At 38.0% G+C, this 24,083-nt stretch overlaps 1 protein-coding gene across 2 annotated transcripts in view; it reads right to left on the bottom strand.

Annotated features, from left to right (window-relative positions):
* Nucleotides 1–24,083, bottom strand: part of LOC132156378 (F-BAR and double SH3 domains protein 2-like) — an 85,991-nt gene that overhangs the window by 44,851 nt on the left and 17,057 nt on the right. For both annotated transcript variants that reach the window (XM_059565363.1, XM_059565364.1), the window contains exon 3: nucleotides 17,341–17,386. In XM_059565363.1, coding sequence (XP_059421346.1) covers nucleotides 17,341–17,386 — 46 coding nt within the window. The remainder of the gene's footprint in view (nucleotides 1–17,340; nucleotides 17,387–24,083) is intronic.

Below are 24,083 nucleotides of genomic sequence, written 5' to 3'. Positions count from 1 at the left end.
ATAAAGAAATAGAATAACTTTTTGCATGTAATTATTTCCATGACTGTTTTCAGCACAATTTGACCCCTAAATGCTTCCAGATGTGTAGTTTTAAGTTTTGTTTTGTAAATTGTCATTAAATGATGATCCTCATTAGATTCTCATTACTGTAATGAAAAATAATGTATTGCTTTATACCAGAAATAAAAAAAGGATATTTAAATAGTAGTGCATTCCAGTAATTAAAATAAAGACATTTTATTATTTAGATTCAATTTATACATAGATATTTGTGCATATTGATAATATTTATTTGACTTAATTTTATTTATGCCAATAATAAAAAAAGATTAATAGTACTGTATTTAAAACGACACTTACTTTAATACAATACTACTAAGCATTAACTTTTTTTTTTATTTAAATCAGCATAATTAAATGGAAGTAAATGTAAATAAAAAATAGTTGTTTGCTTAAATTGATACTTTTGTATTTAAATTTACATATTTATTGATTGTCATTGGAATACAATACTTTTAGGTAATACAATTACTTTTATTTATATCAGAATTTTGATAAAAAAATAAATACTAATATTTAATTCTGTATAAACACAATTGTTAAATATTGAAATATATCATCTTATAATATATGTGGAATGCAAAAAGTTCCTAAAATGTAATAAAACATTAAAAGATATCATATAACAGAAACCATCTCCATACATCATAAAAACAAACAACAACAACAACACAAGCGTATGATATACTGAGGCTTCAGACCACAGAAAACCACAACAGACAACAGTGAACATCCACAGGTCACTAACATCTCATGCAGGTTTCATTTTCTTGAAAATGTGCATTTTCTCAAAAATGAATCGTTTAATTTCTTTCAAAATAAAACTGGGAAGCACAGCATCCAGGTGAGATCTCAAATGACTCTACAGCGTAAAGTCCAAAATCAACACTTAGTTTAATTTTAAAAGATTAGTTAAAAAACATTTTAATTTCAGTTTCTTTTTGTTGACTCAAGCCAAAGTTATTATAGTTAACTACACTAAAATGAAAACCATAAAAAAAAAAAAACTTTATTTACTTGAAATAAAATAATCTTTAACTGAGATGAAGTATAATATAGTTTTTTTCAGCTAGTTATCTTGGTGTACTAAAACAACTAAAACTGAACTAAACAGCATTAAAAAACAATATAGTAAAAAACATTCAAAACTAATAAAAATGACAAAATTACACAAAAAATGTAAAAACGTATGAAAATAAAAACTAAATCAAAATATTAATAAAAACTATAACTATATTACTTTATAAAGCACAAGGTTTGGTCATACTGCCCATCGCAGCGCTGTAGAGAAGAAAGAGAATGAGAGAGCGAGAGACATTAAACATAAGAGGTGTGAGCATGTGGAGGTTTGAATCAATTCACTCCAAAGCTCTTCTAATGGGACGGTGTCCTGACATCCAAACTCTCCTCTCATGCACTACTGATGCTTTATGGTTCTGCTGAAAGGGAAACGCTTCGGGTGAGATGCTCATTTGTACCCCAGGGCTCAACGCCTGCCATATGCTGCATGTTTGTCTCATGTTCCTCAAGAAAACTGTTTTCTCCAGCTTTCTCTGTTGCTCTCTTGTGCTGATGATACGGAGGGATCATGCGTGTGGTCAAGGCTCTCCTCGGTGAGAACCAGGATAAAGGTGAACAGTGATGAAAAGTCCAGATGAAAAGGTATAGTTTTGAGCAGGGCTGCACGATTAATCTCATGCGATTGTCATGCGGGTCTCTTAAGTAAAGCTAATGGAGAAATGGAGTGGCACTTACTACACAGAGTCATAATTCACTGACAAGCTATCCAATATCGTGTTCATAACTGCATGCGAATTATCATGCAGCCCTAGTTTTGAGTAAGCAATGGGGGGGGGTCACATAGATGTGCAGATAATCCAATTCAACAATATGACATTATGCTATTCACGATCTTCACAAATTTGCTGAAAATTGACTAAAGAGTGAAGAAATGATTAAAATATTCAATTAAACAAAACATATGTAAACATCAAATTGACCATTGAAAGAAAGAAGCCTCGTGTTCACTAAGCTTGCAATGATTTGCAACACTTTGAAATATTTTTGCAATTTAAATTAAATGTTTTCTATTTGAATACATATTAAAAATAGAATTTATTCCTGTTATCAAATCTGAATTTTCAGCATCGTGACTCCAGTCTTCAGTGTCACATGATCTTCAGAAATCATGAAAATATACAGATTTGCTGCTTGAGAAAGATTTCAGATTATTATCAGTGTTGAACACAGTTGTGCTGTTAGTGCAGAAGATGCAAAAACGTTCAGAAAGGCGTAGACACTAATTCATCTCATCCGTACAACGCTTGTCTGTCCAGAGACCCAGTACAACACGGACCAAACCTTTCACCCTGTGACCTCTGACCTCTTGGCCCACGATTTAATGACTCCTCTGAGATATACAGACCCCAAACTCAACGCTCTGCAAAAAGAGCCGCTCTGGTGTGAGTCCAAACAGACCCCAAAACAACACTGGATTGTGGCAGAAACACAAACTGCGCTTGGATTTGGCACAGATGTCGAATCCCCCTGCGCAAACTCAAATTAACACTCGCCTCCAGCGAGCTCACACGTCTAAACATCACACATAGCTCTTGGAAGTGATCTGTCCTTGCCACATTATCAGTGTTTTAACGGAGACATGGTGCATTAAAACACTATTAACGTGTGCCAGCGCCGCTCACAAAGGAGTGTGAGAATCGATCGTGGCCATTTTTACGCTTCGTCATTCTGATTAATACAGTAAGTCACAGCCGGTGGGATGAAAGCATGTGTTGCGTTGCGCTACGTGATGAAAATTCCTATGGAAGGAGTGAGTCTTTAAACAGCAAGGGGAGACATCTGGCCTGGGAATGACCTGATCCAGAAAACAAAAACAAAACAACATGCCCCCTGAATCTGACCCCTCACATTTCTATGGCAACAGCCCCTTTCCCGCCCATCTTTCAACCTGCACCTCAACATCAGTGCTAACATATGCGTCTCCTCAGACAAACACAGATTCAATCCCAATTCACACACTTCAACTAAACACTAGCTTAACATACTGCATTTTAATTCTGCGTCTGGAATGCACAGACTTCTGTCACCTACTGTAAGCATTTGTAATGTTAGGGGCCGTTCACACACAATGTCTTTTTGCATTCCACTGCGTTGTTTTTCCATTGTTTTTCTATGTACATCTGAGTTAGACGACGTCTTGAACATTCAACACACAGTGCCAGTAAGAAGTTAAAAAAACTTTCACTGCCCTGTCTTTTTCAGAAGGAAATTAAAGTCTTAAACTCGACATCAACACAAAAGTATGCACAGAAACTTTGAGACATCACCAGAAATAGTACGGCATTCAGGTCGGGCTTCACAATTTGGGAAAAAAACTAATGTAATCTGAAAATGATTTGAGCTTTTGTAAAATAAATATAATAAACTCCAAATTTACTTTGCTTGATTTTAGGGCTACATAATTTGTCCAAAAACAAACAAACAAATATTTATTATATATCAATATGACTTGAATAATTATAAAATATATAATATAATATTGTATATTATATCATTATATATTGTAATAATAATAATAATAACAATTACTATTATTGGTAGTAGTATAATTACATTTTTTTTCTTATTTCAACAAAAATATTAATCTTGAAAACATATTACTATTGCTATTGTAATATTTGACGGTAAAAAATATATTTATATAATATAGTTATTTATTTTTGACAGTAACATAAACAGTGCAGTATTTAAGAATTGTTTTTAATTATTTTTGTTGTTTGTTATCTTGTTTGATTATTATGACAGCAACAATTTTATTGACCGTACAACTGTAAGATTACAAGTCTAATTTTTATGGCTGTCTATTTCTTCATTTTCAAAAGTTACAGCATTGAGATTTAATTTTGGCAAAAAACAGCAAGGAGTATGGGTCAGTCTCCAGTCACTTTCCTCTAGTTGTGTCAGAACCACCCTGAAGCGTGATTGATGATGCCATGAGGAGGAGACGGGCTTCACCCCAAACCATGACATCATCTCCTCTCTGGCGTTCAGCTGCAGTCGACTGGGTCGATGCTGATGGAAGCAGACTCACGACTGAGAGCGAGAGAGATGTGTGTACCTGAGACGGAGAAACCCACTGATGCAAATGGGATTAATGCATTTCATAATCATACCAAGTCCACATCAGAATCACATTTCACAAACTTCTCTTCCCATCAAGTCAATAATTCTGACTCACAGAATTAAAGATTCTGTTTTTGCTAATGTGCCTTTAATAATGCATTCCTATAATCCTCCGTGCTAAAGCCGAGCATTAATAAAATAAATAAAACCTCCTTCATGCTAGAGGACAGAATTTTAACAAGATCCCTCGCGTCCCTTGAGAAGTAATTAGGGCCGAATCTCCTCTGCTCACCAAAGCTTCATTTATTTCATTAAAATACAGTAAAAACAGTCATTTTGTGAAAAAGTTCACATAGATTCATCTTGAAATTTATTCCAGTGATCAAAGCTGTATTTTCAGCATCATTCCTCCAGTCTTCAGTGTCACATGATCTTCAGAAATCATGAAAATATGCTGATTTGCTGCTCAAGAAACATTTCTGATTATCATCAATGTACAAAACCGTTGTGCTGCTTTATATTTTTTTTTGGAAACCAGAATATATATTTTATTTCTCAGGATTGTGTAATAAATGAAATGATCAAATGAACAGCATTTATTAGAAATAGAAAGCTTTTGTAACATTACAAATGTCTTTCTTCCGTCACTTTTGATCAATCAATGAATGCATCATTACTAAAAAGTATTAATATCTATCAAATAAAAGAGTAGTGGCTTATATAAAAAGTTTTTTTCTTTTTTGCTCTCAGATGAGAAATTAGTTGTTAAATAATGTCTTTAAGGTCACTTTTGATCAACTTATATATAAGTATTCATTATAAAAAAACAACAACTAATACATCATGTATGTATCACATCACTAACCCCAAACTTTTGAACTGTAGTACAGATTCAGTTATGTTATGTGATGTGATATATATTTTAATGAGCATTATTTTACATATTTTGATAGACATAGCAAGAACAGTACATACACACAGACACATCACCTTAGACAGACATACAGCAGATCAAGGAATTTCCAAAGAATCAGACTTACAATTTTTCACCTGAAGAACCATAAAAATGTGCAAATAAATAAATAAATAGTCCTATAGACCCAAGCCATATCTGAACATTTGGCAAAATGTCTCTTTGATTTGGGCCAGTAAGCAACTGCCTAGAAACCACTCAGAGTACCCTAGCAACCACATAACCATTCTGGAAACTAAATGACCCTAGCATCATTGCAGCAAGTTTTGAACAGTTAAGTACCACTATTTTTTACTAAAGAAAGTCAGTTTCAAATTATTTCTCATCTGAGAGGAACATTTTTTTTGAGAAGTTATTGAGAGTTTCATTTACATCATCACAACAAGTATAAAAATGTCACTACCATTGATGTCTAAGTCGATAGTGTTACAAATGATTTCTATTTCAAATATATAAAATAAATTCTGTGCATTTGAATTTTCTTTTTTAAAGAATCCTGAAAAAGAAAACATTTATCCGTTTGAATATGAAACAGCACAACTGTTTTCAACATTGATAATAATCAGAAATGTTTCTTGAGCGAGAATGATTTCTGAAGATCATGTGACACTGAAGACTGGAGGAATGATGCTGAAAATACAGCTTTGATCACAGGAATAAGGGACATTTTTAAATATATATTTAAGATAAATACATACAAATATATTCAAAATATATTTGTAAACAGAAAACAAATAAATTGTCAAAATACTTAATTGTTTAACTGTATTTTTCATCAAATAAATGCAGCCTTAGTGAGTATAAACGACGTCATAGTGGCATTTTCGAAAATAATTCAATAAATGTAAAGATATTTGCAGTGAGTTATGGCAATGCAGATACAAGATCTGTTTTAGAGTGTCAAGTTAAACAATGTGATCATTGAGACTTACAGTTATGTACTTGCAGTTTAACAAATGAAAACAGATGGATATATTGCAATTTATCATTATTCTCAAACAAATAAATCATTTGGGCTCTCATTAACAGACTAATGGCTCTCTTTTGTCCATCTAAGTCATATTGAATCAATTTATTCATTAGCATGTGGATGTGAGCGCGTGCAGGGAAGGGTCCGGCCGCTGCACAAAGAGCCGCTTGATTTGTTCTGGACAGGTGGTCGAGCCGACCAGTGACGGCTGCCGATCTCCCCGAGAGCCCGCCCACAATGGCACTAAAGACGATTATGCAAATGCAAGACCTTTCCCGGAGACTTCCCAGGAAGGGGAGCACGAGAGCGAGGGGGATTGGAGGAGCGTGTGTGAAGGGGGGAGAGCTGCACTGCGGACGTCAGGCTGATTGTGTCTCAGCTGGCAAGAGGGATGGAAAAGACTGCATTCCAGCGCTGCTCGCAAAGATGCTTTTCTGAACGACTGTGGCTGGTTTACTGCGATCTCAACTAAACAAAAATGAGCAACAATTATAACAAAAAATAAAAAAAGCCTGGAAGAAACCAGGACATACATACATACATACATACATACATACATACATACATACATACATACGTACGTACGTACGTACGTACGTACGTACGTACGTACGTACGTATGTATGTATGTATATGTATGTATATGTATGTATGTATGTATGTCCTGGTTTCTTCCAGGCTTTATAATGGCAGTGAATGGGTGTTATTTTTCAATAATCCAAAAGAAGTCCAATAAAGTGCATCCATCCATCATGCAAAGTGTAGGTCTTTTTTTAGTTTTTGTTATAATTGTTGCTCATTTTTGTTTAGTTTAAGTACAAAAATAATCAAAACATGAGGGCAAATATATCATGGAGCAATTTTCATTTTTGGGTGAACTATCCCTTTAAGGGCTCTATAATCCCAAGTGTACTATATGCGCTAATATCAAGTTTACCACGTCACAGAAGCACATTATATGAAGTTGTTTATGCGATGGAAACATCAAAATGCATTGGTTTATAAATCATGTACTATGTTAAAATGCATTTTGAAGTCATTACATATTATTGTGCAAGGAACTGCATGCAAATTAGTTTATTAATTGTTACTCTATCCCTGAAATCATCATTTGTGGGAAAGCAATACAAGTTGTTGATGCTTTCTGCCACTTATGTTAATTTTTAGCTGGACCCTGGTAGGTAGGTTTTTGGAGTGAAATAGAGGCATGTTTTCCCACAGAGATGTTGGAGATCTCACAGTGATAGGTCAACACACAGGTCCATGTGCACAATCTCTCTTCCCTCTCACACACTCAGACAAACCAACTGTGTGAGATCTAATGCATGTAGACACAAATATAATCCTGTGTTTACCCTCAATATTTGTACATGCACAAGCAAATAATCTTCCTAAACCACTCAAGAAGCTTTTTCAACCCTCAGTGATTTGTGGTTGGTGCATGAGTAAGTCTACAGTGGATCTTGCCATGCAATACTCATTGCCATCATGTTAGTTGGTTGCGATAATTAATAGCATGTTGCTAGGTGGTTACAAATGGTGTGGGATAAGTTATGTGTCAAAGTTTAGTACTTTATGGCCACACGAGGGGCTTGTGATCTACATATAATGACGGCCAAAGGTTCAAAAGCATGGTCTGCTTCTGCTGGATGTGCCAAAAATGGGCCACATTTCACATTCCCACTGGATGTCCTCACAAATGAAGCCATTTAATTACATTGGCAGCAGAGGTTGTGCAAATGCAACCAAATCTGTGGGAAAGAGCTCTAGATGTACGAGTGAGACCGTGAAATGGTGCATCTGTGAGACTGAGAGACACAAAAAAAAAGGGAAATGGAGAAAAATAGCTATTTGGTTATTGGTTAGAACTGACCAATTATCCATCAGCTTTATCCATTACACAATTTTAAGATTATAAATTAATTGGACTTTTCTCTTCTTATCATTGGCTAATAGGGGTGTAACGGTACGTGTATTCGTACCGGACCGTTTCGGTACAGGGCTTTCGGTACGGTGCACGTGTGTACCGAATGCAATATTTTGTGTGCAGAACATATACATTTTCGTGTTTCCAAACGAACATATTAAGTGGCGGAACTCTCCGCGTTCAGCGCAAATCAAGCCCTGCAGCTGATTCTAAGGCCGGTTGCACTGGCTCCGTGGCGTGAGTGTGGCGTTTCTGCAACGTGTCAGTTGCATGACGGCTGCTTCGCGTTTTCTGTGTCTTTACACACCAGAATCGTGCCTGACGCGGCGCTGGCGCGGCTGCTACTGTACATAACATAGAGGGAGACCGCCGACAGACCAGGATCTTGTCTTCACTACAACAATATCTATACTTCATGTTGAGCATAAATATAAAGCTTACTGATAAAAGACAACGTCAACAGTATTGACGGTGTTTGACAGGTGCAATATGCCAGTGTGTCACCCGCCTAAGGTTTTCAAAAGGCATCACGCGAGTGTGAACATCACTACAACTAGGAAAAAAATGATTGTCATTCAAACTCAGCTCCCGTCGACATTTAAACAGACCTTTGCTCTTAATTCCGATCGGTCCAACGCAATAACGAAATCTGAGCAGGTCTAAAAACTGAAACTGTTGATGCTGCACTTTACACTTTGGAAAAGTTATATATATATATATTTTTTAAATACGAGCAGGCCTACAAGCTGGGATTGGTAATGCTGCACTGTAATCATAGTTATTTGTTTATATTTTTCATTATATTTTATTATATGATATTGGTTTGAGACTTGAAAGTATTTTATTTAGTGGAGAACTTTGCAGCAGTATTTTATTTCTTATTCTTTTTTATTTTATATATATTTTATTAAAAAGTATTTAAAAAAAGTGTAAATTGTTTAAAAAAAGTTTATAGTAATAAAAAACCTGCAGTTTAATGTTTGCATTTCTTTCCCTTACTGTACAGAAAATGAACCGAACCGTGACTTTAAAACCGAGGTACATACCGAACCGTGATTTTTGCATACCGTTACACCCCTATTGGCTAATACTACTATTATTTAAAAGTATTAAATAAAATTCAATATTAGTACTGTAATATTTCAGTTTTAAATAAAGCATTTAAGGAAAATATAATAATAATAGTTATTATTATTATAGTATACTGTTGTTCGCTTATTAGTATATTACAACTCCTAAATAAAAATCGTAAACAAGATAAGAAATATTATATTTCAATGTAAAGTACTAAATAATTATAATAATAAATAAAAATTTTAAGGTGAATAAGAAAATATTATTGCAATATTTCAGTGTAAAGTAAAAAAAAAAGAATAAAAGGGAAAAAAATACAGTAATTAAAATTATAATAATTGTTGTTATTTATTTATTAACAATAATAATAATAAACACAAATATAAAACTAGAAATATTTCAGTGTAAAGTAAAAAATGTTTTTATTATTCCCCTAATCCTATGTTTGAGAAGAAATAGAGATACTTAAGCCAACTAGTCAGTATGATATAGATTAGAGCATCATATCTGCCAGCTGTAGGTCAGGTGCAGGTGTTTGGAGATGTGATATGCGTTAGGCATGTCTAATGTACGTCTGCACTGTGCAATGTACGTCCATGTGATGTCTCACTCCTCTCCCAATCTCTCACCCTTCATCCTGTCATCCTGCCTTTTCTCCACATCAGGAGCCAGCAGCACACGAGCAACTCATTAGAGCCGAAGAACAGAAAGAGAAAGACAGAGAACGGTGAGGAGAGAGAGTGAGTTTCTCCATCTGTTACTGTGCGATCCAGACACGCTCCAGTAGAAAGAGATCCAGCAATATCCATCTATCCTTCCTGCCGACCAGAGAGTCACACGAGGTCAATGCAAAGCTCCGATCTGAAGTATACTGTTCATGAAGAAGACATTTACTTGACGAGTAAATTTAGTGTTTACGAAAAGTTAGTTTTTTGTTTGGTTCCTGTGTAAGCTAAATAAGTACCAGAAGTAATAAATCACTTAGATTAATAAAAATATTATATATAAAATCTAATTGTAGATACTGATTATTGTAATATTATTATGATTATAAGCATGATTATAATTGAGTGAATATGTGTGGGTGTATACACACACACACACACACACACACACACACACACACATACACACTGTCCTCACTGTCTCTCTAGTGTCCAGTGTGGATGTCTCGGTCTCTCCCAGCGGTGATACTGAATGTCTTATGACAGCGGTGATGGCGGTCGAGTCAATCCAAGCGCTGGCTCAGCTCACAGGATAGACTGACTCCAGCTTCAAAGCCACACCCCCTTTCTTTCCCCCTCTTCTTTAAAAAACAAGTGTTCCTCTGTTCGTCAGGCCTAGGCAATAAAACAATGTTTATTTGTGTGGACAGCTGCACAGCGCACCATGTTCTTGTGTGAGTAGGCCATGAGTAGGCCAGCATGCCAAGTGCGATAAAGGATAAAAGACTTTGAGAAACGCCTCATGGAGCTGAATGGATGGACATCAAACTCACTTTCAGTCATTTTATTAATCAGATGAAAACTGGTCCATTCAGAGAAATAGGAATTAGCCTATCCTTCCTAATCGGCCAAAGGGAACCATAAGATTGTGGCCTGTTTTGGTAGAAAAGGATGGACATTGTTGCCATGGCAACATTAGAACAGATATCTTAGCCCCACCCCCTTCACCTGTGTTCTGCTCAACAACAACAATAGAGTGCATTAGTGCTTTTTTTAGCAGCACTGGTTCCTGAAGTATTTTTTTCCTATTAATTGTCCTATTGGGATTTATTTTTTTATTTTTTTATCTTTGTTTAAAGTGTTTTATGTAATAGCCAGCTAGGGTGAAATAACAGCACGACAAACATTTATTTAAAGCAAAAAAAGTATTCGAAAATCAGAAAAAATACCAATATACAAGAATTACACATTCTTGTATTTTGGTATTTTTTCTGATTTTCAAATACTTTTTCGAATACTTTTTCTTGGTTTTAGTCAGGAAAAAGTATCTCAAATAAAAAGAGGCATTGTGAGACATAATCGAATTTAATAAGACAAAACGATTTAAAGTTGCTGATTGTAAAAGTTTATTGCAAAAAAAAAAAATGCACAAAAAAATATATATTTTGTTTTGCAATAAACTTTAACAATCAGCCTTTAACAATCATACTTCCATGAAGTAACGTAAAAGATGTAATCTTTCAGTGCTAGAAAAATTCCTTAAATATTTGCTATATACACATATATACTGTACACACACATATATATACATTTTTTTATAATATTTCAAAATATTATAATATAAATAATATTTCAAAATATTACTGTTTTTTCTGTATTTTTGATCAAATAAATGCAGGCTTGATGAGCAGAAGAAACTTCTTTCAAAAACATTAAAAATAGTAATGTTTCCAAACTTTTGGTCTGTACTGTATATATATATATATATATATATATATATATATATATATATATATATATATATATATATATATATATATATATATATTAGGGGTGTAACGATACGCGTATTCGTATTGAACCGTTCGGTACAAGGCTTTCGGTTCGGTACACGGTACGCATTATGGACCGAACGGTTCGTTGGACTAATTAATTATATTTGGAAAATAAAAAAAAATGTGAAATATAATGATAAGCGTTCAACAAGGTAGCCCAATAACCCAAACGACGTAACAGGCAACGCCCCTGACACCCCTGAAGAAGAAAAAAACACCAACCATTATAGCTTACAGGGAATCCAAAGTGCACCCAAACACCAGACCTGTTGGTTATTGGAGGATCTTCTATTTCTGGTCTGTTAAATGCATAAACCATTTTGCAACGAGCCTCGGCGCGTAGGCTACTGAGTGAGCGAGCGCCTTACTCTGTAGTGCAGTGATCCTCACTATTTTTTTCACAAGAGCCACATTGGCAGAGCAAAATCAAAAGGCGAGCCACTTTTACGACAACATACTAAGTCACCTTTGCAAATGTGCATTTCTACATATAAATTGGACATCCCACAAAAAAGAAATAACACGGCCAATACATTTTCGTTTAAGAACAGATTTACTTTAATAGTGGGATGAGCGAAAGCTGGCATGCATGTCAAACAAAATGCCCCCAAAAGAAAAAAAAATCTCTATGTTTTCAGTGCTGATGCATTCATGTAACATTTAAGGGTACCTAAAAGCGGTCACAACGAACCGGCAAAATTAATGATTATGAATATGTAAAATATAGCAGAAGACATTTAATTTTTTTTTATGTCTGTCGGCTAGAAAGATGCTGACTCGTGATCTTCACAGTAGTGAACGCGCCTGAGAGAAATGCACATTTCATACGGGAGGGAGAGCAGTCTGTTTTCTTTCGTTTTGTTTAAAAGTAGACATTTCAAGCTTTATATATAGCCTATTTGTCGGGTCTGTGAGGCAAGTAGGCTATACGCTGAGTTTCGGTTCATTCATGAGACAAACTCCAGGTTCACACCGGCTCCTTCGTATCGTGGTTATCTCTATTTTCTATTTACTTCTTATTAAATCCAGACAATTGGTTGATGAAACCTTGATTAAAATTAAGATACAATTAATACAAAACGAAATCAAATTTAAAGACAGGCTTTGTGCTTTCTGTTTGAGGTCTCAGTGAAAGTTTTAAAGCAGTCTTAGTGCCACTGTCAGAGCGCTCACGTCCATAACGGAGAACTGTCCCGTCCATAAGATTTTTTTTATTTTTTTATACATTTCTAAATAAATGCGACTTATATAGTCCAGTGCGAGGCTAGGCCTATATGTTTTTTCTTCTTCATGGCGCATTTTTTGACTGATGCGCCTTATATTGATAGGCTACACCTGTATGGATTCTCATTTTACTTTTTGAACTCCATTATTGAGCCGAGTTTTGCTTGAAAATAGTCTACTGTTGATGACTGTGCAAGACTAATGGATTCAGGGTCAGGCTTGAATGAGCATGCTTCAGACTCGTGGTGTGAGCAGAGCAAATTGGAGCGGGAAATGCGACGCTCCGTCCACCGTCCTTTTGAAATTGCCGCTCTGCGCTCTGTCCAAGATCCGCCCGCTCGCTTCCCGCTCGCTCCCGCCTCACATGCTCTGAAGGCAAGTGGCAGTGTGATACTGTAAGCTACTATGCGAGCCGCCAGTTATAGCTTGACGAGCCGCGCAATGAGTAACTGTGCTGTAGTGGAAAACGTAGGTTTTAAGAACATGCTTAATGTAATTGAGCCCCGTTACAATATTCCTTCACGAGCTCATTTCAGACAGACCGTAATTCCTGCTTTGTTCCAAAAAACATAAGCCCTATAGAGAACCAATTGAGTAAAAACACACTCAATATAAAGAGTTATAGAGTTCCATATAAAAAGTTACATATTTGTATTTGTTCATAACTAATATAACATTTTCATATTTTATTTATAAGGAGCTGTTTTTGTTTTATACAGTATGCTGCTAAGAAAACACCATAGAAGATGGGTAAAGAATAGCTCCATCATTGTTCAATGTAAAAAAAAAAAACATACTTTGTTAGTTTTAATAAATAAAACATTTTTATAAAAATCAAGGAAATTTATCTGCTAATTTTTTTCTTTTTGCTGTATCTAAAACATACCGAACCGAACCGTGACACCAGTGTATTGTATCGAACCGAACCGTGAATTTTGTGAACCGTTACACCCCTAATATATATATATATATATATATATATATACATATACATATACACACACACTAGGGGTGTAACGGTATGCAAAAATCACAGTTCGGTATGTACCTCGGTTTTAAAGTCACGGTTCTGTTCATTTTCGGTAAAGTAAGGGAAAGAAATGCAAACATTAAACCGCAGGTTGTTTATTACTATAAACTTTTTTTTAACAATTTGTTTACACTTTTTTAAATACTTTTTAATAAAATATATTTAAAATAAAAAAAGAATAAGAAATAACATAGGCTGCTGCAAAGTTCTCCACTAAATAAAATACTCTCAGTCTCAAACCAATATCATATAATAAAATATAATGAAAAATATAAATAAATAACTATGATTACAGTGCAGCATTACCAATCCCAGCTTGTAGACCTGCTCATATTTAAAAAAATATATATAACTTTTCCAAAGTGTAAAGTGCAGCATCAACAGTTTCAGTTTTTAGACCTGCTCAGATTTCGTTATTGCGTTGGACCGATCGGAATTAAGAGCAAAGGTCTGTTTAAATGTCGACGGGAGCTGAGTTTGAATTACAATCATTTTTTTCCTAGTTGTAGTGATGTTCACACTCGCGTGATGCCTTTTGAAAACCTTAGGCCGGTGACACACTGGCATATTGCACCTGTCAAACACCGTCAATACTGTTGACGGTGTCCTTTATCAGTAGGCTTTATATTTATGCTCAACATGAAGTATAGATATTGTTGTAGTGAAGACAAGATCCTGGTCTGTCGGCGGTCTCCCTCTTTGTCACCTACAGTAGCAGCAGTGCGTCAGCGCCGCGTCACGCACGATTATGGTGTGTAAAGACACAGAAAACGCGAAGCAGGTGTCACGCAACTGACAAACAGCAGAAACGCCACGCTCACGCCACGCAGCCAGTGTGTCACCGGCCTTAGAATCAGCTGCAGGGCGGGATTTGCGCTGAACGCGGAGACTTCCGCCACTTAATATGTTCAAACAAAATATTGCATTCGGTCATTCGGTACACACGTGCACCGTACCGAAAGCCCTGTACAGAAACGGTCCGGTACGAATACACGTACCGTTACACCCCTAATAAACACACAAATATATATATAAATTCATACTATTGAGTACTACTGAGTATGTAACAAGTCTCTGTTCGATATATTTGCTCAAAAGCTATGCATATTCAAAAATCCACAGAAAACTAGAGCACAATAGTCATGCTATTTTAATATACTATGATTTAGGATACACTAAACCCAATTTGCATATAATACAGCTTTGAAAGTATGCAAATTGAGATTCAACTAAAAACTGCTTTCGAGATTCATCATTATGTCCTATGGATTATGGAAATGTGCCATACAGTAAAACAGAAACTGATTAAACATTGAGGCATACAATTGGAGTTAAATATTAACAACACCACAAACGTCCCACCTGTAAATCATTAACTACTCAAAAATCTGACAACATATGGAGAAACTCAGTTATGAAAGTCAATTATGAAAGAGTTAAGTAAGAGTTGGATCAAAGTTCAAAGGTCTATAAACTTTATCGCACATGCATACAAATAGCCTATGCATACAAATAATCAGATTCTAGAAGATACAGCAAAACAAGGCAGTTTTGGAATAAAGAAAACTCTTCCAATTTAATTATAACCTAAATCCAGCAAACTGTTTGTTCTAAAGCCCAAATACTCATCCATGTGTCATACATCTGGTGTGTTTGTGCGTGCCTGTCTTCATTAAGACCATGTGGCATTTGTGTTTATAGCATTATAATGTGTGTAAGATGATGCAGTGAATTAAATACAGAACTGAAATCCGTGTCATCTCATTTGATTATTTCCGCCTTTTTATTTGGAACTTAATAGCCATGCAAACACATCTGCCATAGTATAAACATTATAGTGAGATCTTTACAGGTTGAATCACCTTATAATACGGTCTCCTTAAGTGTTGTCATACACTGACTGAATAAGCTAAAATAGAGCCAAAATCATTCCATGGGACCACCGTACAACCACGAACACAGAATATGAGCTCCTAATCCAACAGTCAATAATGTGGCATATAATCTCAGGGACAGCATGCTTCCCTTCACATCTTTTGATGAAGCAGTTGCATGACATCTTCCCTCAGTTTTCTTCTGTCGTGAATGCTGCAAATACAAGTTTCATTTATATCTCAGAAGCTGCAATTAAAAGTCCCCTGCAGTCACTAATTTTGTCCCTTAAAAGGATAGCTCACCCAAAAATGTTAATTTTGTCATCATTTACTCAAATTTAGTCACTGACTTCGATAGCATGGAAAAAATACAATGGAATTCAATGGCTACTGTCAACTGTTTGGTTACCAACATACCTCAATACATTCTTTTTTGTTCAACAGAAGAAAGAAACTTTGTCTTGGATGAGTATATAAAGACAATTTTCATTTTTGGATGAACTATCCCTTTAAAGTTTTCATAACCAAAATGACATTTTTCCTGTGAAATTTTTTTTTGTGCCTTAAAATGGCTTTAATAAAACTACACCCTTATGTGGATACATGAATATGCAAAATAGTCCCCTCCTCTACTCAATCAAAGCAGCTCAGACCTGCTCCACTTTAACTCGAATGGTGTTGACTGATGAATTTGCACATGGTTGGTCTTTAATCATTTTAAAAACACCAAAACGACATGTGAACAATGTCGAAAACTTGACTTTCAGTTGACCACATCGAGCAAACTTCACATAGCAGGACATCCAGAGGTCGACAAAGAGCAAACACATTTTCTTAAGATGCTATTTCTGTTTTCTTTTCTAGAACATTTTCTTAACCTATTAAAATGTCTGAAAAGGCTTCAGCTTCAAATGCAATGCACTTCAGACAGTATCTGGAGAAGGCTAAATACATATCTTTTTGACAAGATATTACCAGTGTAATAAAAAAAACATGCACGTTTACAAACCTTCGCTATATCATGCAATCAAACAAGCACACTAAACATACTTAATCAGCAAGACAATATGCTTGGTCATAATTCACCATCTAATGATAAACCAGACATCATTTCTATAAAACCCACTGCAAACTACAAGACATAATCTCACTGAATCTGTCTTTTCAACCAAAGGGTGCATTCATTATTTTCTTTTTCTTTTTTAAACAGAATTCATACTTTTTCTATGCTAAGCTTAACTTGGCATGAGATCTTTGCATACTTTCCAATATTCAAAAGCGACAGAAGTTTGAAACACTTGGACTTCTGGCACAATGTCTGCACAACTCAACCAGGTTTACAGTGATTCGCTGAAATCAATCAAACAGCGATGGATTTGCTGTTGTTTTGATGGTTCCCAAAAGAGCACTGAATGTTTGCACGGCTGCAGCGTGATATAAATCAAAGCAACAGGGCTGTAATCAACACTTTAGAGTAGACTTTAGTGAGAAGATTTAACATGCACACGAACCCTCAGACATCATCATCATCACCAACATCAAGAAACAGAAAACCCTAATCTCACCTGCGCGTAATCTCTCTCCAGAGTGGCCTTTTTCTGGCTGTAGGTTCTGCAATTAGAAAGAAAAACAGTGAAAAAAGCGTACTTAAATTTACTTAAAACTTACAAAAGCTTACATTTATTATAATGACCTGAAAAGGAAAGTCGTTTTACAACATTTACAACCCGAATTCCGGAAAAGTTGGGACATTTTTTAAATTTTAATAAAATGAAAACTAAAAGACTTTCAAATCACATGAGCCAATATTTTATTCACAATAGAACATAGATAACATAGCAAATGTTTAAACTGAGAAAGTTTACAATTTTATGCACAAAATGAGCTCATTTCAATTTTGATTTCTGCTACAGGTCTCAAAATAGTTGGGACGGGGCATGTTTACCATGGTGTAGCATCTCCTTTTCTTTTCAAAACAGTTTGAAGACGTCTGGGCATTGAGGCTATGAGTTGCTGGAGTTTTGCTGTTGGAATTTGGTCCCATTCTTGCCTTATATAGATTTCCAGCTGCTGAAGAGTTCGTGGTCGTCTTTGACGTATTTTTCGTTTAATGATGCGCCAAATGTTCTCTATAGGTGAAAGATCTGGACTGCAGGCAGGCCAGGTTAGCACCCTGACTCTTCTACGACGAAGCCATGCTGTTGTAATAGCTGCAGTATGTGGTTTTGCATTGTCCTTCTGAAATGAACAAGGCCTTCCCTGAAATAGACGTTGTTTGGAGGGAAGCATATGTTGCTCTAAAACCTTTATATACCTTTCAGCATTCACAGAGCCTTCCAAAACATGCAAGCTGCCCATACCGTATGCACTTATGCACCCCCATACCATCAGAGATGCTGGCTTTGGAACTGAACGCTGATAACATGCTGGAAGGTCTCCCTCCTCTTTAGCCCGGAGGACACGGCGTCCGTGATTTCCAACAAGAATGTCAAATTTGGACTCGTCTGACCATAAAACACTATTCCACTTTGAAATAGTCCATTTTAAATGAGCCTTGGCCCACAGGACACGATGGCGCTTCCGGACCATGTTCACATATGGCTTCCTTTTTGCATGATAGAGCTTTAGTTGGCATCTGCTGATGGCACGGCGGATTGTGTTTACCGACAGTGGTTTCTGAAAATATTCCTGGGCCCATTTAGTAATGTCATTGACACAATCATGCCGATGAGTGATGCAGTGTCGTCTGAGAGCCCGAAGACCACGGGCATCAAATAAAGGTCTCCGGCCTTGTCCCTTACGCACAGAGATTTCTCCAGTTTCTCTGAATCTTTTGATGATGTTATGCACTGTAGATGATGAGATTTGCAAAGCCTTTGCAATTTGACGTTGAGGAACATTGTTTTTAAAGTTTTCCACAATTTTTTATGCAGTCTTTCACAGATTGGAGAGCCTCTGCCCATCTTTACTTCTGAGAGACTCTGCTTCTCTAAGACAAAGCTTTTATAACTAATCATGTTACAGACCTGATATCAATTAACTTAATTAATCACTAGATGTTCTCCCAGCTGAATCTTTTAAAAACCGCTTGCTTTTTTAGCCATTTGTTGCCCCCGTGCCAACTTTTTTGAGACCTGTAGCAGGCATTAAATTTTAAATGAGCTAATTAAGTGGATAAAAGTGTAAAATTTCTCAGTTTAAACATTTGCTACATTATCTATGTTCTATTGTGAATAAAATATTGGCTCATGTGATTTGAAATTCCTTTAGTTTTCATTTTATTAAAATTTAAAAAACGTCCCAACTTTTCCGGAATTCGGGTTGTAGTTTTTTTCTCTCTCTTTTTTAAAGCGTTATTTGCCATTTCAATTCTCTGCAAAATTGTAAGTGAAAATTGTTTCAAAGTAAATGCTACATCATGTTTTTAGAGTGCAGATTTGAATAACATTCACAATAAGACTAGAAATATGCATGAATCATGTAAACTGGGTCGGTTTTGGTTTCATGCTGAATTTAAATCATAATGCAATATCACAAGATTAACAGTTGTGATTTTTGAAGTTCAAGCTCTCTGAGCTGCAAGAATCATTCATCTCCATCACACATCATCCTGTGAGTTGGCCGTGGAGACGGTGTTTTTAACATTCTTCCTCGTATGACTGGTTTGGTTTTTGAGCCAGAAGGCAGGAGGCATCCAGACAGCTGATGGTTTGAGAGCATTCATCTCCATTCGCAGCATCACAAATGAGTACAGTCTGAGACTAGACGACTTGTTTTGCTTTTCCTCCCTCTGCTGACTCCAATTCCTTTTCCCATAATCCCATCCCTTAGCTGCACCCTCTGATTTTAATTTCAAATCAGCTGAACTCATGACACGCGTTTTAAAAATCATGAAGGAACGTGGTAACAGGCTCTGTCCTATCATATGGGTCGCGGTTCAGGTTTATGGGATTAGTGCGTTTGTGGACTCTGTGACATTGCTTTTATGCAAGACAGGAGTTTCCGTACCTCCCCCTCCCTGCAGAAATACTTCCAAATACACAGGAAAGTTAACTACAGGACACCTCTGTGGCCCGGACCCAGATTCCTATCAAAACAGGCTCACATAGGCTTACATAGAGCCAACAGTTTATGGGGGAAGAGGTTTCGTGTGGTATGTCACACATGCTTGCTCATCGCTTTTCACTTTCCAAGGGTCTGTGGTCCAGTGAACACACCGAAGGCATTTCATCCCAGTTCACGGCTACTGAAAAGGTATCTTTAAAGACGTCTTTATCTGCTGCACATTTACACTGCGTGTTCACATACTATGCAAAATGTTAATAGTCGTGTGAAATTCCAGTTTTAAAGGGGTCATATGATGCAATTTCAAATTTTCCTTTCTCTTTGAAGTGTTACAAGCTCTTGGTGCATAAAGAAGATGTGCACAGTTGCAAAGACTAAAGTCTCAAATCCAAAGAAATATTCTTGATCAAAGTTAAGACTCGCGCCCTAAAACATCTCATTCAAACACACCCCCACTTCTCTACGTCACGATGTTGAAATATTTTCCAAATATTTTTATAAAAAGCATCATATGACCCCTTTAAAGCAAAAACAACTAGCTAATTGATTTATTATTTTGGTAACACTTTACAGTAAGGCTCCATTTGTTAACATGTTAATAATATTAGTTAACATGATCTAACAATGACAAATACTTCTAAAGCATTTATTATTGTTAGTTAACGTTATTTCCAAAATGCATTATTAACGGGCCTGAGCTGATGTGAACCAACAGTGAATAGTTTTGTATGTTTATTAAATAACGTGAACAAAGGGGAAAAAAATACTGTAACAAATGTATTGCTCATTGTTGGGTAATATTAGTTCCCTTTCAATACTTCACTCGTACTGCGTCAAAGATGCTTATGGGACAAACTCCTTTTTTCTCCTGAACTGAAGCCTTATTCAATCACGCAGTGAAACTGCACAGCCATTGGTTCGTGCAGTGTTATTAAAACAAACCAATGGCTCGGCAGCGGTGCTGCACGAACCTATGGCAGCGAAGCCCGCCAAAATGGGCGGGGGATCTGGCTATATATTTGCCGCTTCGCCACAGGAATTCAGATTTCTTCTCCTTCAGTGACGACGTCACATCGCTTCGCTGATCTCCGCTGAACTGGCTAAGCTGGTTGTCCTGGAGCGCCACTTGTGGATTAACCTCATGGAGATCAAGGATGCTGACAGAGCCCAGTTCCTGGATGCGCCGATCTACCCCAGCGGCCTCTTCGGTCCAGCGGTTGAAGGGTTCGCTGAACGCTTCACGGAGGCACAGAAGTCGTCCCAGGCGATGCGACACTTCTTGCCAAAAAGCGCTTCATCTGCCACTGCCAGTCGCCCCAGACAGGTGCCGACTCGTCAGCCTCCCAAGCAAGCGCCCGATGCTACCGCCGCTGCCCAGCCTGTGGAATCCGAGCCCCGACACCGTTCTCGCTTGGCAACCAGGCGGTTTCAGTTCCCTAACCGCATGGGACCTCGGCCCAAGGTAGTGCTGGACCCTGCGCTGCCGCCGTCATCCTGATCTACAGGCAAGAAAGAGGAGGGGGCTAAGTCTCGCTGCGGCCGGACCACCCATCAAACTGCCCGTGTGTTTTGCCGTCCATCTCCAGGTGTCGACGGAGTTGTTTTTGCTGCAAACAATGGGCCCTTTTTAGCACCCAGACAGCAAAGCGCTGTTATAGCGCACAAAATAATAATAATAAAAAAAAAAACCACTCCTTCACAAAGAGAGCAGTTTCCTCACATAACACTCACGAGTGCTATGTCCCCCCACGGCAGACAAACATTCAAGTTAATCCAACCTCTGTCCATCCAGGCCTCACAATGGCAAGCCATTCCCGGGGTAACAGATTGGGTCATGGCAATAATAAAACATGGCTATTCCCTTCAGTTCGCACAACGACCACCACGCTTTCGCGGGGTGGTCACCACTTTTGTCCATCTGGAATGCCTGGGGCTCAGGGTAAATTTTTGCCAAGAGTTCGCTGTCCCCCAGCCAACGGATATCGTTTCTGGAACAGTGTTAGACTCAGTTACGATGAGGGCAACAATGGTGAATGAGCGCGCCGCGACTCTACAGCGACTCGCAGCCTCTTTCAAAATAAGGGCTTCTCACTCCCTAAAAACATTCCAGAAGTTGCTGAGCCTTATGGCAGCAGCATCGCCGGAGCTCGGGCTGCTACGTATGCGCCCCCTTCAATTTTGGCTGAAACCACGTGTTCCACCTCATGTGTGGTGTCACGGATGCCTAAATATAAAGGTGAGTCAGGACTGCATTCGGCCCTGACCCCTTGGAGGAACATGCAATGGATGGAACGGGGTGCCCCTCTTGGTATGGTCTGCAGAAGGAAAGTGATCTCCACAGACGCGTCCAACAAAGGATGGGGCGCACTGTGCGAAGGGAAACCCCCTTTCGGCCGATGGTCGAAAGAGGAAAGCAGGCTTCACATCAACTGCCTCGAGATGATTGCAGTTCAACGAACCTGCCAGAGCTTCCTGTCAGACCTAAAGAGCCACCATGTGCTGGTCAGATCAGACAGCACGACAGTGGTCTCTTACATAAATCACCAAGGTGGGCTCTTCGACGTGTCTCTTCAGACTAACGTCATGACTGCTGGAATGGACCCAGAGCACGGGACTCCCTGAGCGTGTGCTAAACACAATTTCACAGGCTAGAGCTCCATCTACACGACGCCTCTTTGCCTCCAAATGGTCTGTGTTCTCCACATGGTGCTCAGACCATGGCGAAAACCCGACCTCCTGTGACGTATCAGTGATACTGTCATTTTTACATGAGCTCTTGCAGAAGAGGGCCCCCTTTGAACCGCTACAGTCCATAGGCCTTAAGGCCCTGTCGCTAAAGACCGCTCTGCTGTTGGCACTAGCGTCTGTTAAGCGTGTGGGCGATTTGCAAGCACTCTCAATAAGCCCTAATTGCCTAGAATTTGGGCCTAACGACTCGAAGGCCGTCCTGGAACCAAGGCATGGCTATGTACCAAAGGTGCTCTCCACACCTTTCAGAGCACAAGTGGTCACTCTCTCTGCATTACAAAACACAGAGGACGATCGAGAGCTGAATCTGCTTTGCCCGGTGAGGGCAATAAAAGTCTACATAGAGCGTTCTGCACCGATAAGGCGATCAGAGCAGCTCTTCATATGCTTTGGAAACTGCGCCAGAGGGTTACCGGTGTCAAAGCAAAGGCTTTCGAAGTGGATTGTGGACGCAGCCTACTCTTCTTTGGGCCTGCAAAGCCCAATTGGAGTAAGAGCCCATTCAACGAGAGCAGTGTCTTCGTCCTGGGTATGGTCTAGAGGTGTGACTATCGCAGAAATTTGTGCGGTGGCTGGTTGGAACTTGCCGTCCACATTTTCTAGATTTGATCATCTAGACGTCCCAGCACTTCATGTTAGGGTACTTTCTGTGTAAAGGTCATTTTTTGTTCCTCATTTGCATGCTCTTGGCCATTCTTTGCCCAAGACTCAAACTCTGCTCGTATGCACTCGGTCCCTTTGGTACTGAGGCGATACGAACACGGGATGATCAGGCTAGGCCAGACGTAACCTCATTGAGCTTATTCTGCTCCTAGTTGCTATTGTCATATCTTGGTATCACAGATCAAGTATGATTGCGTTGGTCGTTCCCCCTTCTTAGCATGGCGTGATTGAACTGGGTTCCCATAAGGGTCTTCGACGCAGTACGAGTGAAGTATTGAAAGGGAACGTACTCGGTTACTAACGTAACCTCGGTTCCCTGAAATACGGGAACGAGTACTGTGTTCCTTGCCATGCTAAAAGGCTGCACGACTCAGTCGTCGCTTCAGTCGAAGTAACCTGAATTCCTGTGGCGAAGCGGCCAATATATAGCCAGATCCCCCGCCCATTTTGGCGGGCTTCGCTGCCATAGGTTTGTGCAGCACCGCTGCTGAGCCATTGGTTTGTTTTAATAACACTGCACAAACCAATGGCCGTGCAGTTTCACTGCGTGATTGAATAAGGCTTCAGTTCAGGAGAAAAAAGGAGTTTTTCCCATAAACGTCTTCGTTCGACGCAGTACTCGTTCCCGTATTTCAGGGAACCGAGGTTACGTTAGTAACAGAGTACGTTAACTAACATAAACTAATGGGATTTTACTGCAAAGTGTTAATATTGTTCTTTTAACAACATTTCAGCAGCAAGGCTATCTTCTCGACAAGAAAAGTTGTACAATGAACAAAAATACCTACATAAAAGACATTTAAAATTAATATAAGAAAACAAATTCTAAAAT

Source organism: Carassius carassius, chromosome 13 (genome assembly GCF_963082965.1).
Source record: "Carassius carassius chromosome 13, fCarCar2.1, whole genome shotgun sequence".
NCBI classification, from domain to species: domain Eukaryota; kingdom Metazoa; phylum Chordata; class Actinopteri; order Cypriniformes; family Cyprinidae; genus Carassius; species Carassius carassius.
The sequence above is the reverse complement of the archived record's forward strand: the minus strand, read 5'-3'. Positions and strand labels throughout refer to the sequence as shown.